Genomic DNA, 18,642 nt, shown 5'->3' with positions numbered 1-18,642 from the left:
TCTTCATATATGTGGCAATGTACTGTACTAATGTAGACTTCATGGACTCCTCAAGATGGGTCTAGAAAGAGGATAGAGGAGGGACACGTGATTTATGATCAGCATGTAGCAAATAACCAATTTCTACAGAAGTATCTGATATTTACTGATAAATGACCTAAGAATTTACCTAACAGGCCTAAGTTAGAACAGGTTTTAAGCTTCTGAATAAAAAAAAAAAAAAAAAAAAAAAAAACATTTTTATCGACTAAAAGCAATTTTAGCATTTTAAAATGGTGATACACTGAAATCCAACTTCATCAGCTTAATGTTTGTGTTTTCGTTTTTTCCTCTTAAAATACATAACTTTTTATTTTTCCATCCACAGACCCATATGGGGCTTGTTTTTTGCGTGACCAGTTGTACTTTGTAATGACACCTTTTATTTTACTATAAAATGTACAACGCAACCAAAAAACATGATTTGTGTGGGGAATTTAAAAAGAAAAATGCAATTTTTCTACTTTTGGAGGGTTTTGTTTTTACACAGTGCACTTTATGGTAAAAATGACATGTTCTATTTATTCTGAGGGTCAATATGATTAAAATGATACCCATGTTACCATGCTTTTCTACCATTGTACTACTATAAAAAAAGTTCTAACTTTTTAAACAAAATTAGTATGTTTTAAGTCACCCTATTCTGACCTCTCTAACTCTTTCATTTTTCTTTATACGGGGCTGTATGAGGGCTTTTTCTGTGGCTTTCATCGCTACCACATTTGTGTATATGTGACTTTTTGATCACTTTTTATTTCATTTTTCTGGGATGTGATGTGGCCAAACGTTATCCACTATTCACTGGGTAAGGGATTACTAGCTGATCGAGAAGAGTCCAACCTCTAGCCCACTTGGCCCACTCCTGCCTCCCCCCACTCCGCTATCTTGAGAATTGGGACTCCACTCTCCCATTAGATTGTGCGTCACAACACCCAATTTCCTGGGTGGAGCTGTAAAGTGTTATTCATCTCCTGTGACCTGCTGTTGTTTGTAGTCCATAACTTTCAGTATCATAGAAAATAAAATCCATTGATGTAGCATTCAAATCTGTGAGTTGAGTGATTTTAAAATAGACCATTGCCAGGCTGCATTAGTTGGGAACTATTGGTTGTGATTGTGGCTCGGTACATGAATAGGATGTAACATGTATATTACACACTATGGTAGATACTTACTACAAGTTGCAGAGGTATAGTCAAAGATTTCATGTTCTAAATGTCATACGAAAGGTTAATGCTGTTGAGAAATGACAAAATGTTTATGGGTTTTAAAGTTAAACTACTGTATGACTATTTAGATTTTTCATTGTCTCTGCTTTTGCAAGTAAATGTCAAATGTGAACATTTGAGTTCAAGAAACATTTTAGCACAAATCATGCTGACTGCTGTAGGGTAACGTGTGCTCACTTGGCTAAATGAATCTCTGTAGTCCCTATCATGGGCTGATGCTTAGACATTTATTGACATCTTATACATTTCACCAAAATCAGAAGTGCCAACAATGCATTATGGAGTAAATAAAAACAATAACTTTGACTTGGTCTACAATGACTCATAGTGGTGATAATAGACATTAGGTTTTAGTGAGGCCCGTCAGCAATCTCACATCTCCATGGTCTGACATACATTGATCATATATGTTTATGGAAGGGTTAGCTGTTGACAGCAATCTTATATGAATGGTCAGCTGTTTGGAGGTGAAGGGTGAGCTACTCAGCAGCAACCCATCATAGTTCACAAGAGAAGGTTATACACTGTTGAGTGTAAATATTATGGATTCATTGATCAGATCATGTTTGACACTTTGTGTTAACTTTTACAGGGCCGCTCAAAAATTAAATCTGTCATCCAAAAAGAAGAAGCAGAGGACAACGCCTTCCATAGTGTCAGAGCCCCCACTTTTCTCAACCAGCTTTTGTGGAATTCTGCAGACTTCTCCTCCACCTGCACCACCATGTCTCCTAAGAGCTGTCAACAAAGTGAAGGACACTCCTGGACTAGGAAAGGTAAGAAAGAACTCTGTTTTATGTACCTTCTTAAAGGGGTACTCCACAGGCCAGCGTTCGGAACTAAATGTTCCGAATGCTGTTGTCGCTCTGCAGGGGGTCGACCATGCCCCTTGTGATGTCACGGCCATGCCCCCTCAATGCAAGTCTATGGGAGGGGGCCACGCCCCCATCCCATAGACTTGCATTAAGGGGGCATGAACGTGACGTCACGAGGGGCGTGGCTGCCCCCCGCAGCGCTAAAACGGCGTTCGGAACATTTCGTTCCGGACGCTTACCTGTGGAGTACCCCTTTAACTGTTGCTTCTGTACTTTACTTCACTGGAACACTAATGTTGGTATTACGTGGGCAGACTGCTGGCTGATACGAGCACTGATCTATTCGTAGCCTATGACACAGCTCCACTATCTTGGATGCAGAGTTGCATAACCTATCGCTGAATCCTTTTTGCAACCCTTTACTTACATCTTTCATCAGCTGGACATCCCTATTACACTGAAAGGTGTGTGGCAAAGAACAAGAATTTTTTTAGTCTGCCAAATCTATCGACAAATGAGGGCCCCAGAAGTTCTCAAGTACTTTTAAGAGGCTTCTCCAAATGCATTTAACCTTTAATTAGATTATAGCTGCCGCAGCCGCCCAGAGGTAATTTATTATTACAGGGAACTATTCAAATCAATTGGTAACTATATAATAATACATGGTCACTGTGGATATTTCTCCTCTAGCTTTTTGAGTTTTCTCCTTCACTTTGCTGCTATTCCTGTGAAACACCTAAAGGGTTAACACGCTTACTGAATGTCATTTTGAATACTTTGAGGGGTGCAGTTTTTATAATTGAGTCATTTATGGGGTATTTCTAACCAGAAGACCCTTCAAATCCACTTCAAACCTGGTCCCTGAAAAATTCCGATTTTGAAAATTTTGCGAAAAATTGGAAAATTGCTGCTGAACTTTGAAGCCCTCTGATGTTTTCCAAAAGTTAAAACATGTCAACTTTATGATGGAAACAGAAAGTAGACATATTGTATATGTGAATCAATATATAATTTATTTGGAATGTCTATTTTCCTTATAAGCAGAGAGCTTCAAAGTTAGAAAAATGCAAAATTTTCAAATTTTTCATGACACTTTTGAATTTTTCACCAAGAAATGATGCAAGTATCGATGAAAATTTACCACTAACATAAAGTAGAATATGTCACGAAAAAACGATCTCGGAATCAAATTTATATGTAAAAGCATCCCAGAGTTATTAATGCTTAAAGTGACAGTGGTCAGATTTGCAAAAAATGCTCCCGTCCTTAGGGTCATAATGGGCTCCGTCCCCAAGGGGTTAAAAGGGTAGCTACAAAATGGAATTATTTTGTGATGGCTTTATATTACGTTCATCTAGCAGTCCTACCTGGTTATTGTTCCCGTAAGACTGTACTATCAGAACCTTCCTGCATTTTACAGCTGAGCAAGTTCTATACTATTGACTTTAAAAGGACCATAATATATCTGTCCCTCATTTGGCTTGTGTGCTAATACTATGTTCTAATATATCATTGGGTGGCCATGTCAAATAGCATTCATTGTCCTGTACTTAGACTCACAAATCCTATCGAATGATTCTTGCTGATCTAGTAAAAGGGATTTACATTTTTCTTCTATGTAAGTATAAATCTATATGGTCTGTTTCAACAAGTGAATTGTGTTCCACTTGATTTCCCATAAAGTGTGATCCAGGGTTCGTGATGTGACATTTTTTGCAAACACCTGGAATAATAATCAGCTGCCTATTCAGCTTGGTTATTTACGTTGTCTCGCTGTAAGGCCTCAAACGTTAACGCCCGCTTAAGTTATTGTTACCCTTGGCACATAGTTATCACGGATAACAGATAAAGGATTTAACACATGAGTAAGTATAAAAAAATCTCAGTCATATAATTTATCCAAGTAAATGGTGATTAATAATTATCCAAGACTCTTGGCGGTGACTGCCTGACACATTTTTAGATTCAAATGTTATAAAATAAATGAGTAAGTAAATAGTAAAATGAAATTGCTTGATGGTTATCACTAGATAAATATAGGCTGATTTATGTGACCTATAGTGAATACCATAAGTATAAGTTTATAATGTGCTGGTTTAGACCATGTTACATCCCCTGCATCTGACTACAGATCTAGGTCTTACATTTGTAATAATTAAAGGGGTTCTAAGCTGAGTAGTCACAAATATTAACAATGGTAAAAAGACCATGGGGGGGAAGTTATCAAACCTCTGCCTCAGTTTTTTTGGCATGAGTAAGTAATTTTTTGCAATTTTTCCATGTTAATGAAGATTTCTGTACATAAATTTAAAGGGGTACTCTGCCCCTAGACATCTTATCCCCTATCCAAAAGATAGGGGATAAGATGTCTGTTACGCCTAGCGCTCCGGGTCCCCGCTCCTCCCCGGAGCGCTCACGGCGCCTTTCTCCCTGCAGCGCCCCGGTCAGTCCCGCTGACCGGGAGCGCTGCACTGTCTTGGCCGTTGGGGATGCGATTCGCACAGCGGGACGCGCCCGCTCGCGAATCGCATCCCAGGTCACTTACCCGTCCCGGTCCCCTGCTGTCATGTGCTGGCACGCGCGGCTCCGCTCTCTAGGGCGCGCGCGCGCCAGCTCTCTGAGACTTAAAGGGCCAGTGCACCAATGATTGGTGCCTGGCCCAATTAGCTTAATTGGTTCCCACCTGTTCCCTGGCTATATCTAGTCTCCTCCCTTGCACTCCCTTGCCGGATCTTGTTGCCTTGTGCCAGTGAAAGCGTTTAGTGTGTCCAAAGCCTGTGTACCTGAACTTCTGCTACCCATCCTGACTACGAACCTTGCCGCCTGCCCCCGACCTTCTGCTACGTCTGACCTTGCCTCTGCCTAGTCCTTCTGTCCCACGCCTTCTCAGCAGTCAGCGAGGTAGAGCCGTTGCTAGTGGATACGACCTGGTTGCTACTGCCGCAGCAAGACCATCCCGCTTTGCGGCGGGCTCTGGTGAAAACCAGTAGCCTCTTAGAACCGGTCCACTAGCACGGTCCACGCCAATCCCTCGCTGACATAGAGGATCCACTACCTGGAAGCCGAATCGTGACAGTAGATCCGGCCATGGATCCCGCTGAGGTGCCGCTGCCAAGTCTCGCTGATCTTACCACGGTGGTCGCTCAGCAATCGCAGCAGATTGCCCAACAAGGACAGCAGCTGTCGCAGTTGACCGCCACGTTACAGCAACTTCTGCCTCTGCTACAGCAGCAACCATCTCCTCCGCCAGCTCCTGCACCTCCTCCGCAGCGAGTGGCCGCTCCTAGCCTCCGCTTGTCCCTGCCGGACAAATTTGATGGGGACTCCAGACTCTGCCGTGGATTTTTGTCTCAGTGTTCCCTGCATATGGAGATGATGTCGGACTTGTTTCCTTCAGAACGGTCTAAGGTGGCGTTCGTAGTAAGCCTTCTCTCAGGAAAGGCCTTGTCTTGGGCCACACCGCTCTGGGACCGCAATGATCCTGCCACAGCCACAGTCCAGGCCTTCTTCACTGAACTCCGGAGTGTCTTCGAGGAGCCAGCCCGAGCTTCTTCTGCCGAGACTGCCCTGTTGAACCTGGTCCAGGGTAATTCTTCCGTTGGCGAGTATGCCGTACAATTCCGTACTCTTGCTTCAGAATTATCCTGGAATAACGAGGCTCTCTGCGCGACCTTTAAAAAAGGCCTATCCAGTCGCATCAAGGATGTGCTGGCCGCACGAGAGATTCCTGCCAATCTGCAAGAACTCATCCATCTAGCTACCCGCATTGACATGCGTTTTTCTGAGCGACACCAAGAGCTCCGCCAGGAAAAAGACTTAGATCTCTGGGCACCTCTCCCACAGTATCCGTTGCAATCTACGCCTGGGCCTCCCGCCGAGGAGGCCATGCAAGTGGATAAGTCTCGCCTGACCCAGGAAGAGAGGAATCGCCGTAGGGAAGAAAATCTCTGTCTTTACTGTGCCAGTACCGAGCATTTCTTGGTGGATTGCCCTATCCGTCCTCCACGCCTGGGAAACGCACGCACGCACCCAGCTCACGTGGGTGTGGCGTCTCTTGGTTCCAAGTCTGCTCATCCACGTCTCACGGTACCCGTGCGGATTTCTTCTTCAGCCAACTCCTCCCTCTCAGCCGTGGCCTGCTTGGACTCCGGTGCCTCTGGAAATTTTATTTTGGAGTCGTTTGTTAATAAATTCAGCATCCCGGTGACCCGTCTCGTCAAGCCACTCTACATTTCCGCGGTCAACGGAGCCAGATTGGACTGCACCGTGCGTTACCGCACAGAGCCCCTCCTCATGTCTGTTGGACCCCACCTTGAGAGGATTGAGTTCTTCATTCTCCCCAACTGTACCTCTGAGGTCCTCCTCGGTCTGCCTTGGCTCCGGCTTCATTCCCCCACCATTGATTGGACCACCGGGGAGATCAGGAACTGGGACTCTGCCTGCCACAGGAAGTGCCTCTCCCCCCCTCCCAGTCCCGTCAGGCAAGCCTCTGTGCCTCCCCATGGTCCCCGTCCTGGTGTCACACTGCTCCGTGCCAGGCCTCGCCCTCTGCCCTCCCTCCCCATTCCCACTCCCGCTGTACTGCCTGCCGTTGAGGAAACCCTCCATTCTTTCCAGGTGTCCTCATCCCAGGGGAGGCAGTTACCGGACAAAGAGAAGGGGAGACCTAAGGGGGGGGGTACTGTTACGCCTAGCGCTCCGGGTCCCCGCTCCTCCCCGGAGCGCTCACGGCGCCTTTCTCCCTGCAGCGCCCCGGTCAGTCCCGCTGACCGGGAGCGCTGCACTGTCTTGGCCGTTGGGGATGCGATTCGCACAGCGGGACGCGCCCGCTCGCGAATCGCATCCCAGGTCACTTACCCGTCCCGGTCCCCTGCTGTCATGTGCTGGCGCGCGCGGCTCCGCTCTCTAGGGCGCGCGCGCGCCAGCTCTCTGAGACTTAAAGGGCCAGTGCACCAATGATTGGTGCCTGGCCCAATTAGCTTAATTGGTTCCCACCTGTTCCCTGGCTATATCTAGTCTCCTCCCTTGCACTCCCTTGCCGGATCTTGTTGCCTTGTGCCAGTGAAAGCGTTTAGTGTGTCCAAAGCCTGTGTACCTGAACTTCTGCTACCCATCCTGACTACGAACCTTGCCGCCTGCCCCCGACCTTCTGCTACGTCTGACCTTGCCTCTGCCTAGTCCTTCTGTCCCACGCCTTCTCAGCAGTCAGCGAGGTAGAGCCGTTGCTAGTGGATACGACCTGGTTGCTACTGCCGCAGCAAGACCATCCCGCTTTGCGGCGGGCTCTGGTGAAAACCAGTAGCCTCTTAGAACCGGTCCACTAGCACGGTCCACGCCAATCCCTCGCTGACATAGAGGATCCACTACCTGGAAGCCGAATCGTGACAATGTCAGATCGCCAGGGTCCCGCCGCTGGGGACCCCCGGAATATAGCAAGCAGCACCCACCTGTAACTGCTTCCGGAAGCGCTGGAGGATCTCAGGCTAATGCCGCCCGACCACGGGGATGGAAGATCGTGACATCATGACTCCGCCCCCGTGCGATGTCACATCTCGCACCCTCATTACAAGTTTATGGGAGGGGGCGTGGTGGCCGTCACGCCCCCTCCCATAAACTTGCAATGAGGGTGCGAGACGTGACGTCACACGGGGGCGGAGTCATGATGTCACGATCTTCCGTCCCCGTGGTCAGAGTACCCCTATAAATAGAAGCACCTGTGAGGTGGTGCTGCCAGTACCTGAAGAACCAAGAAAAAACAAACCGCAGCTTAGCCACATTGACACACTTGACTGGAATTACTCTATGTTTTCAGTATTATTGGTTATTCTTCTTTCTTCTAGCTGTACCATTGCTCTCCTTTAAAAGGGGGTAACTGAGATAAATTGCCCGATCTGGGTTTTTTAAAGCTGGACATAATGCATCATTGTGTAAGATATTCCCACTCTGACTAATGATCCAGTGCAAAATATTGATTAAACCACAGGTCATATTCCTCCACTCCCCTATTTCGTTTTATTACCTTATCCTTTCTTTTCTTCTATTATCAATGCATGTTTTTATGGCTTAAAATCATCAAGCCATTGAGAATGGCTTTCAGTGCCGCAGTCAATTGATTTCTAGTCAACCTTGTTGAGGCACACTGGCTCAGGTGCTGCCAATTCCCACCAGAGAATGCTAACCAATTACCTTCTGCTATAATATAGCCTGGACTGCCCAGCCATGCATAACATTTTACTAGAAGATGCCTCAACACTAGCTGAGTGATGGAATGAGGCTGCCATGGGGAATAGGATTACAGGTTATATTGTGAGGTTTTTTCCTGCTACAACATACATCTCATTATTTAAACTGGTCAAATCAAAGATGGTCATTTAGTGGACAATAGACATAGATTTCTATGTGCAATCCAAGGCAATGCAGCAATGTAAAAATATTTCTAAATATATGAAACATCAGATACCCAAGCAATATTTTCAAGAAGGTTAAGAGCACTGCATGTGTTATGTTCATATATATGTTCTGATATATACATAATTATTCATTTTAAAGGGTTTTGGGGGAGCTTATACATTTGTGGCCTATCCTAAGAATAGATCATTAATGTTTGATTGGTGGAGATGCTACCCAATAGATTCCCCAATTCCTCTCTGATAAGAATGTAGTTAGTGGGACTGACCTCCAATAATATATTAACAATAATAATCATTATTATTATTAGTGCCAAAATTCTGCAGCACTTTTGAGTTCTGAGGGTACATATACAGATGAGTTTTGAGGGTAGATATACAGATGATAATCCAACTACCGTAATTATCAAATCAGAAAAGAGGAATGTGTTAAGATAAAAGGCAGAAAGGGCCTTATCAATTATTTCTACAGTTATTGTCACAGCAGTCCAGCCATCTTTTATAATAGGGTAGTGCCAGTAAAGGTGGGTGAACAGTCATCAACCAATTATTTTGTCTTCAGGTGCAAGTGCATGAATGGGAAGCATTGCTTAATGAAAGTGTATAGGTGTGTGTGTAGGGAACAGTAATAGTAGGGGACACCAACCAAATAGTAGGGCTTACCAAGCTGCAATACCAGGATGAGCTACTGTACCTGGACAAACAATGGTTGACGGGGTTAGACCCCCATTTTTAAACACTGATAGCCTATTTTAAAAGGGTTAACCAGCATTATAAGATGATATGCCCAGGTTGTCGGATAAAAAAAAGTCTCACCCCTCTCTTGTTCACCACAGCCTCTGTTATCACTGCACCCAGTCTCTGACACACTTTACTTTCTGGCGCCTCAGGCAATACGTTACATTGCTGCTCAGCAAATCAGTGGACTGAGTGGTGGCCTGTCTAAGCTAGTAATTGTGTGAGTGGCAATGTGACATATTGTCTGCAACTCTAGTGACCAGGTACCGCATATATAATCAGACAGCCTTGACATGTCTTAAAAAAAAATTGGTGGATAACTCCTTTAAGGAAAGGCCATTAGTGTTAAGGTACGAGCATGTGGAAAGTGGTTCCTCTGGATATGTGATTAATATTTCATTATATTGCAACGCATTTCGATCCTGAACTGGGATCTTCATCAGGCTTGGCACGATGCCTGATGAAGATCCCAGTTCCGGATTGAAAAGCGTTGCAATATAATAAAATATTAATACAGCAAAGGTAGAAATAGGTTGATCACGCACCAGGTTTGCAGTATAAAAGCTTTCTTTATTATCTTCGGTGCATTAACAGGGAGTATAATCGGACGGTCTTCCAGGGACGCAGCTAGTGAGCTGGGTTACAGCTGTTGCTCGTGTGTCTGCCTATTATTTACACATCCACTGGGAGAAGCACCTTCATTCAAAGGAACCACTTTCCACATGCTCGTATCATTTCCCTACCGGATTTACTGACGTCACCCCCGGGAGTTCCTTGTGGCAGCTTTCCCGCATCTTTCTCTCCAGACGCTACTGTAGGTGTTGTGCCCTGAGCCTAGGGGTAAGGACCCTACATTTTTCTAGGCTATTTTACATCCATAACAGTCTTCACTAGGGGCGCACCCCATGTTGTTTTGTCTTACTCCATTTATTACCGTTAAGGTAGCCAGATTCAATAGCTGTCAGGCGGATATTACATTAGCTGACAGCTATCATTCCTAGTCATCCCATACACATGAATGTTTACATTGCCAAATGTTCATGTGTTATCCATTGGTAGAGCAGTGGTAAGATGCTGCCAAACACTTCTGGCAACTGGTTATCTCCAAAGAACAAAAGGGTTGAGCAGTTGAAATCCTACATGCCCGACGCTTCTCTCCCCAACATCATCTTTCATAAGGAAGAGTCTCTAAAAGAGAAAATCTATTCCTACAGCAGCCTTTCTTTCCTTTTGCATTATGTGTCACTCCTTCTGTTGTGAGACACAAGTTATCTGCCCCTTACAAGATTATTCTAGTGAATAAACAGTAGTTATACAGTATAAAGTGTACACTTTGCATGTTCTGCGGGTCGGTGTGGTCACATTTTTCTAAACATTTAGCATTTTCCAGTTAACATGCTCATGAATTCCATTTTGAAGCTTTAGATTTACATTGTTCACATCTTCAGAGGGCTATGGAAATACTGATCAGTCTGCCTTTTGCATATGAATGGTTTATTAGCCATCTGTAAAAGCAGATTGATATAGTCAGTAAAACTTTATGGGCTGCAACTGACCAGAGGAAAAGCAGTCATCTTGATAATTTGTGGAGATGATTTTGTAAAGCAGATGTGCCGCATGTATTTATGAGGAGGTTGTACTCAGCATGATAACACTGTACTTTTGTCTTTACTTTTCTCTACTTCCCAGAAGGAGTGGAGGAATACAATGTCATCTTGAGGGCCGCACATTCTTTCCTAGTTAAATAATGTCAAGCACAGACCACTAAATGTAATCTACATCAGGTTTTGCCCACGGCAAGTTAATGACAGGTTTTTAGATATGTCATGAGCTGTCTATCATCTTCACTAATAACTTCAGAGTCAATCACATCTCATTAATAATGAATAGGAAGCAATAAAATGTAATTGGTCTTTTATAATTAGAGATAGTGCAGAGACTGAATTTTAAAGGGGTATTCCGGCCTTAGACATCTTATCCCCTATCCAAAACGGGGGGGGGGGGGGGAGGGTCACAGAATGTGCAGCTCCCAGCATTCTGTGCTGCATGGAGATCCTTTGGATGGAGGATAAGTTGTCTAAAGCCATAATACCTCTTAAGGGTACATTCACATGTACAGGATCCTGTGCCGATTTCATGCGCAGGATTTCCTGCTGCAGATTTCAATGTATTCTAAATGACTGAGCACAGCTTTTAATCTGCAGTTACAAATCCTGCACATCAAATCTGCGCAGTACATTCACGTGAGTGGATCCTCAGCGTATTTTATGCTGCAGATCCGCCGTTGAAGGACCACTGTATGGTGCCTTTACATGTGCCTGCACGGAGTGGCAATACGCTGCTACGAGCAGACACACCGCGATGTGCAAGTCGCCTTGCGCATGCGCAGTATACTCGCACAACATGGCAGCTCTTGGCCTAGCTCATAGAACAGGGGGAACAGCCGTGATTTCTGCGAGTACACCGTGCATGCACAGTGCATCGCTTCAGTGTGTCTGCTCGTAGTGGGGTATTGCCGCTCCAAGCTGGCATATGTAAAGGCACCATACAACGTTCCTTCAGCGGCGGGTCCACAGCGTAAAATATGTTAGGGATCCGCTCGTGTGAATGTACCCTTAGGGAAGCAAAATCAACTGCGTATTTTGCTACCCATTGACTTCAATGGGAAATAAAATACGCAACAGCAAATACACAGCAAAGTACGGCACGTGGGAATGTACCCTTATATTGGAACTCCATTTATAGCAGTTCTTTGCAAGTCAGATTGCTGTATTAAGAAATGGAAGGTGATGTCCATGAATTCCACAGCTGGATTTACATTCAATCAGTGACAAGAAATATATTAATATTTGTTGGAATATGCAGAAAAACATTAAGAATGTATGTAAATAACATTTACTCATTGAAAGAAATACTCTCAAAATTAGAAGCAAAACATTGTATACTATAATATCCATCTATTCTGGAAAGGCAAATAGAAATTTCTAACAAATAATAACAGAGTTTAATAGCTCCATAATAGGGTGTATAACGGGGCCTGAGAAATTATTTGAGAACCTAGGAGTTTGCAAAAAAAGTTAGGAGCCGTGATGCTGCACATTACACATCGTAAAATGTTAAGTCATGCAATGTAAAGTCAGCAACCTAGGCGTTCACGCTCTGTACTTCTGCACCGACCAAAGACAGAAAGTGGGATAAGTGCAGGAACAGAGGTGGAGGTAAGTAAAGCAATTAAAAAAAAGAAAAAGATGGACAACTCATATTGGAAAGGGCTTACAAAAACCTAGGCACCACCATGGATTTGTCAAGTCCTGGTGTGTAGGGTGTGAGCGTGAGATGAAATGTGTATACCTAGGCCAATCAGCCAAAAATAACATTAAAGGTGCTCTGACACGTGGGTGCTCTGTATCAGCCACAGCTGTTGTGTGCATTTCTAAATTGCAGGTGGCATCTGGACCTGCAGCTTTTAACAGTGGCAAGTCCAGGTGCCACCCGCAAATAGAGGGGCATCACAAGCGCTAGATCCTAGCTGTGGACAGCACCTGGATTTGCCACGGTGTAATGTATTGAAAGCAGGAAACATGGATACTTTTTACAAGGGCTAAATTGTAACAGTTAGATGACTGTTTGAGAGCATCTCCTAACAGCATTTCTTGTGGGGGTTTCTGGTATGAATTAGTACCTTCCAATAAGTAGTCCAAGGGAGGACAACCAGTGAACAAACATAAGTGGAGGTTACTTTTATATGTATCACCTACATTAATTAACATTATTGCAATGGCAGAATATCTCAAGGTGTTGACTTGATCTTCATATTCCTTAGCGTATGATCCATTTTGTGGGATATGCACGAAAAACTATTTTGATCCATGGGGCATCACATAACACCATCAGGACAGTGGACAGATATGACAGGACACCATCAGTGGGTCAGAGCTGTTTTTGTGACACCACAGGGACCTACACAATATAAGACACATGTTTTAATATTATGGTTGATAGGTAACCCATCAGGCAGGCCATGTCTGAAGTATTATAGCCCTTCAGTAACTTATCAGTTATTACAGTATGGATCTGACCCCATCATATATTTGTCACTGGGAATTGTATAGACTCATGAATCAATGCATAAAGCATAAATATCTGGTTGGCACTGTCCTGCAGCCCGTACCAACCACCTTTAAAGAAGCCTTTCCCAAATGGTGGTGTTCTCATTTTTCACATAAGCAGAGAGTGCACTCATTCAATCGTATCATCTGAATTAACTGTTCGGCTTACAGCTCCTGCCTCATGGATTATTATCCTTTGATCCATGAACAAGTTAATTTACCTTAATAATGTAATCACCTTCTGAAGAAAGTCAAAGTAAATGAGATCAAATGCTTAGAACATGATATTGTTTACTTCACTAGGTAGGGTTCCGGGATCAAAATGGGTTTTTGTTATATATGCTGCTAATAAAGCTTATTTACATTACTTTACTAAAATATTGTTTACTAATGTCATAAGATTACCCGCAGTCCTATGTAAAATCACTGATAACACAGATCATTTTATGTCAATGAATTTTGCTAAATTACAAACTTCACATTGTTTAATGTGCCTGAACATTTTAAGTAAATAAGGTATATATTCCAATACTCCTTAATGTAGCAGACAATTGGACAAGGCCATCAGTTCATAGGTCAAACAATAATGACACCTACTGGTCATCTTTGAGGCTTACATCTAGCAGTAACCCAAGAATGATGTGTAATGGGTGGCAGGCAGTTCATATACTTGACTTGTATTCCATTACATCAGGCAGATCATTTTAATGTATACAGTCATGGCCGTAAATGTTGGCACCCCTGAAATTTTTCTAGAAAATGAAGTATTTCTCACAGAAAAGGATTGCAATAACACATGTTTTGCTATACACATGTTTATTCCCTGTGTGTGTGTATTGGAACTAAACCAAAAAAGGGAGGAATAAAAGCAAATTGGACATAATGTCACACCAAACTCCAAAAATGGTCTGGACAAAATTATTCGCACCCTTAACTTAATTTTTGGTTGCACACCCTTTGGAAAAAAAATAACTGAAATCAGTCGCTTCCTATAACCATCAATAAGCTTCTTACACCTCTTATTTCACCGCTTCTTTTTTTTCTCCCTTCTGCCATGGGGTGGGATAGGGGGTGGGTGTAGTGGGTGGGGTGATTATATATATATATACTTGTAAGGAGAGGTGCTCTGTCCGACCGAAGCCAGTAGCAATTACAAGATGGATAGGTACTATATCCTTTTCTCTTTTCCTCCTCTCCTCCTTTGTTTGTTTTTCTTTATGGTTTTTTTCCTCATTTTGGCTCTCCTCCCTCGTTCCTCTTTTTTTCAAATTTGGAATGAAAATGGAGTGATCGAGAGCTTTTGTATTTGGATCAAGCAAAGGAATTGAATGTGAGTAGTCTCCCCTATATGATAAATTATTAAAATGAAAAAAGAAGGGCAAAATATCCTTTTAAAGGTCCTCCCCGAAATTGTTGATCCTAGGGGGTGCATAATAAACGCATCAGCAGTGGAACACATGTAGTCAGGGAGGAGTGAGGTGTGAAGGCGCAGCGCTCTTCACTGGCAAGGGGAGGAAATTTGTAAATACTAAACTAATAGGGAATGAGGAAGTTGGAAAAAAAAAGGGAAAAAAAAGAAGAAGAAAGGAAAAAAATATATATATATAATAAGGGGATCGAAGGATGAAATGTAGAGATAGTAGAGATAGTGAGGAAGGAGGTGAGAGGGAGGAAATGAGTGGTGCCTTTGGGTCTGGATTGAAAGGTGGATTCTGAGAGCAATGTTAAGATCTCTCCACAGGTGTTTAATGGGATTTAGATCTAGACTTATTGCTGCCACTTCAGAACACTCCAGCTCTTTGTTGCCATCCATTTCTGGGTGCTTCTTGACGTATGTTTGGAGTCACTGTCCTCCTGGAAGACCCAAGATCTCGGACGCAAACCCAGCTTTCTGACACTGGGCTGTACAGTGCGACCCAAAATCCATTGGTAATCCTCAGCAAAACAACCTCAAAACATAATTGAACCTCCACCATATTTCACTGTAGGTACTGTGTTCTTTTCTTTGCAGGCCTCATTCCATTTTCGGTAAACAGTAGAATGATGTGCTTTACCAAAAAGCTCTATCTTGGTCTCATCTGTCCACAAGACGTTTTCCCAGAAGGATTTTGGCTTACTCAAGTTCATTTTGGCAAAATGTAGTCTTGCTTTTTTATGTCTCTGTGTCAGCAGTGGGGTCTTCCTGGGTCTCCTGCCTGGGTTGCAAACTTCTTGATAATGTTGCGCACTGTGGACAAAGGCAAATCTAGATCTCTGAAGATGGAATTGTAACCTTGAGATTGTTGATATTTTTCCACAATTTTGGTTCTTACGTCCTCAGACAGTTCTCTTCTCCTCTTTCTGTTGTCCATGCTTAGTGTGGCACACACAGACACACAATGCAAAAACTAAGTGAACTTCTCTCCTTTTTATCTGCTTTCAGGTCTGATTTATATATTGCCCACACCTGTTACTTGCCCCAGGTGAGTTTAAAGGAGCATCACATGCTTGAAACAATCTTATTTTTCCACAGTTTTTAAAGGGTGCCAATAATTATGTCCACCCCGTTTTTGGAGTTTGATGTGACATTATGTCCAAATAGCTTTTTTTCCTCCCTTTTTTGGTTTAGTTCCAATACACACAAAGGGAATAAACATGTTTATAGCAAAACATGTGTTACTGCAATACTTTTCTGTGAGAAATACTTCATTTTCTTGAAAAATGTCAGGGGTGCCAACATTTACGGCCATGACTGGATGTGATGCAATCATAAGAGAGCAATGTACAATTATTGTTTTTCTTCATAGTTTGTGGTAAAATCTTACCACAATCTGTTGATTTTATGGCAACATTTTAATTGTTCATTTCCCATGTTGTCAGCCTCTTTGTGTGGTGAAGAGTGTCTTTTGAGATTATTAATGTAGCTAAATGACTAACTAAATAGCTAAATAACTAAATAAAACAAACCTTTAGGGTAGGGTCACATGTAAGGGATCTGCTGTGGATCCGCCAATGCCCCGACCCATTTTGTGCCAGCGAGTCGCCGAATCCACTCATATGTCTGTGTACACTGCTCATGCGTGCTCCGTGATGTCAGAGTGCACTCGGCGACTCGCAGGCCCCCTGTGTGGCTGCTCGTAGCGGCGGATTGCCACTGCGAGCAGGCTAGAGGCGGGGAAAGGTGGTGGTGGCAACAGCTGGAGGCACAAAATGGGTCGGGTCACCGGCGGATCTGCAGCGTAAAATACCCTGCGGATCCGTTACATGTGACCCTATCCTGAAAGGGAAACTGACAGCCTCTTCACCAGTACTAAACCCAGTACAGGCTGGTTCCGGAGCATCCTATTGTATCAGCCTCCATTGCCAATAATTGGTTATATAAGCATGTAGCTTTATTGTCAGTGACTAAATTGTTTTACATACCATTCAGTAACAGGTGCATGACGGCATGTGCTCCATTAATTTCTATGGGAGTGCCAGAAATGCCCGAGTGCTGTACTTGGATATCTTTGGTGCTCCGATTTAATGGAGCATGTGACATCTGTAGCACGCACTCTCTCTGAGAGGCAGGGCTTCATTCTGGAGACCACAGGGGGTCCCAGTGGTCGGACCCTCTGCAAACAGACACATATCCTATCCTGTAGATAGGGTGTAAGTTGTTTTTCACTGGACAACTCCTTTAAGGAAACATTTGCAAATCTAAGGGTATAGCTGTGAAGGCCGTCTTTATCCCCTACCTGTGATTAGGTACAATATGTGAAACCATCTGACAGATTCCATTTAAAAGGATTAGGGACACTTCAAAAGTCTGCATAGCTAACCCTAAGTAAAAGTAAGAGAGAACAAGGAAACCAGTACGCCCATTGTCACGCTTCCCCGGAGCGCTCACGGCGTGCTTCTGGATGCAGCGCTCCAGTCGGCACCGCTGACCGCGAGCGCTGCTTCCATGTTCCCGGAGGGGATGCGATCCGAGGTGCGGGACGTGCCCGCTCTCGGATCGCGCCCCGTGTCTCTCACCCACCACGTCCTCCTTCACTGCCCTCCCGGCGCGCGCGGCCCCGCTCTCTAGGGCGCGCGCGCGCCGGCTCTATGAAATTTAAAGGGCCAGTGCACCACTAATTGGTGCCTGGCTCAATCAGTTCATTACATATAAAAACCTACTTCCCCTTCCTGTCCTTGCCGGATCTGTTGCCCTAGTGCCCTGAGAAAGCGTTTTGTGTATCCCAAGCCTGTGTATCCAGACCCTTGCCATTGCCCCTGACTACGAACCATTGCTGCCTGCCCAGACCTTCTGCTACGTCCGACCTTGCTCTTGCCTTGTCCTTGTGTACCGCGTCTGTCTCAGCTGTCAGTGAGGTTGAGTCACTATCAGGTGGGACGACCTGGGGGTTACCTGCCGCTGCAAGTCCATCCCGCTTTGCGGCGGGCTTTGGTGAAAACCAGTGACCCCTTAGATTCCGTTCCCCTGGTACGGCCCACGTCATCACCTCACTGACACAGAGGATCCACCTCCAGTGTCCTCTCTGCATACTAGTCCGGATCCTGACACCCACATTAGCAGGCGATGGCCTACAATACTCTAGCTAAGCTTATTTAGTACAACAGTGCCCACCACATGGACCTCTAAATGGTAATTTGTGTATAGAACAGAGCTTCTGCTCTCATCCAAATATTGGAATAAGGAATCCAGTTTGTATGGTATAATACACACACGTTTTTTTTTTTTTTTTCTTAAAAAAAAAAACCTATAAAAAGACAGGAGTCAGGAATGTTGTTTAAGTGTCTCATGTGAACCCCTCTGGCTCTGCTAAGTGGTTAAAAGGGATTATAAAAGATTATGGCATATGTGGGAAGCTTGTTTTTCTTAACCCCTTGATGACCAGTATTGGAAGTTGTAACAGGCCAGTTTTCGGTTGCATTGTGGCCTGTGCAGTACTTTTTTTGAAGCACTCCCTTATGGTATACAAGATAATACAGTCATACTGTGTACATAAAGCTCTGCTCAGTCAGCAGGGTACAAGCAGCAATTTGTGCATTCTTCTACATAGGTTTGGGTGCTAGTTATGGGCTAGCCTGTGTGCCCAGACCCATTATTCTAGTAATAATAAGTAAGGTAATTATTACCCAGTGTGGCTCTGTGCACAGGTCACTTACCCTATGATGGTCAGGATTGTAACTTATCTAAAGAGGGCTGTGTAATTATAGATTCTCTCTAATATGCAGTGCCACCCTGCAGTAGGATTCAGGCGACATAATCAGCACTGTCAAGTGCTTCAGATGGAGTGCAATGAACCTACTCTGCCGGTACTCTTGGATATCTTGGGTT

General features: G+C 44.0%; 1 protein-coding gene across 1 annotated transcript in view; it reads left to right on the top strand.

The window, feature by feature from the left end:
- KIF26B (kinesin family member 26B) overlaps positions 1 to 18,642 on the top strand; it is a 405,428-nt gene that overhangs the window by 274,989 nt on the left and 111,797 nt on the right. The window contains exon 5 of the mRNA XM_056567177.1: positions 1,861 to 2,044. Within this exon, the coding sequence (XP_056423152.1) occupies positions 1,861 to 2,044 (184 nt within the window). The remainder of the gene's footprint in view (positions 1 to 1,860; positions 2,045 to 18,642) is intronic.

This window comes from Hyla sarda, chromosome 3 (assembly GCF_029499605.1).
Source record: "Hyla sarda isolate aHylSar1 chromosome 3, aHylSar1.hap1, whole genome shotgun sequence".
NCBI lineage: Eukaryota > Metazoa > Chordata > Amphibia > Anura > Hylidae > Hyla > Hyla sarda.
Note: the sequence above shows the minus strand (reverse complement) of the source record. Positions and strands in the feature narration are given on the sequence as shown.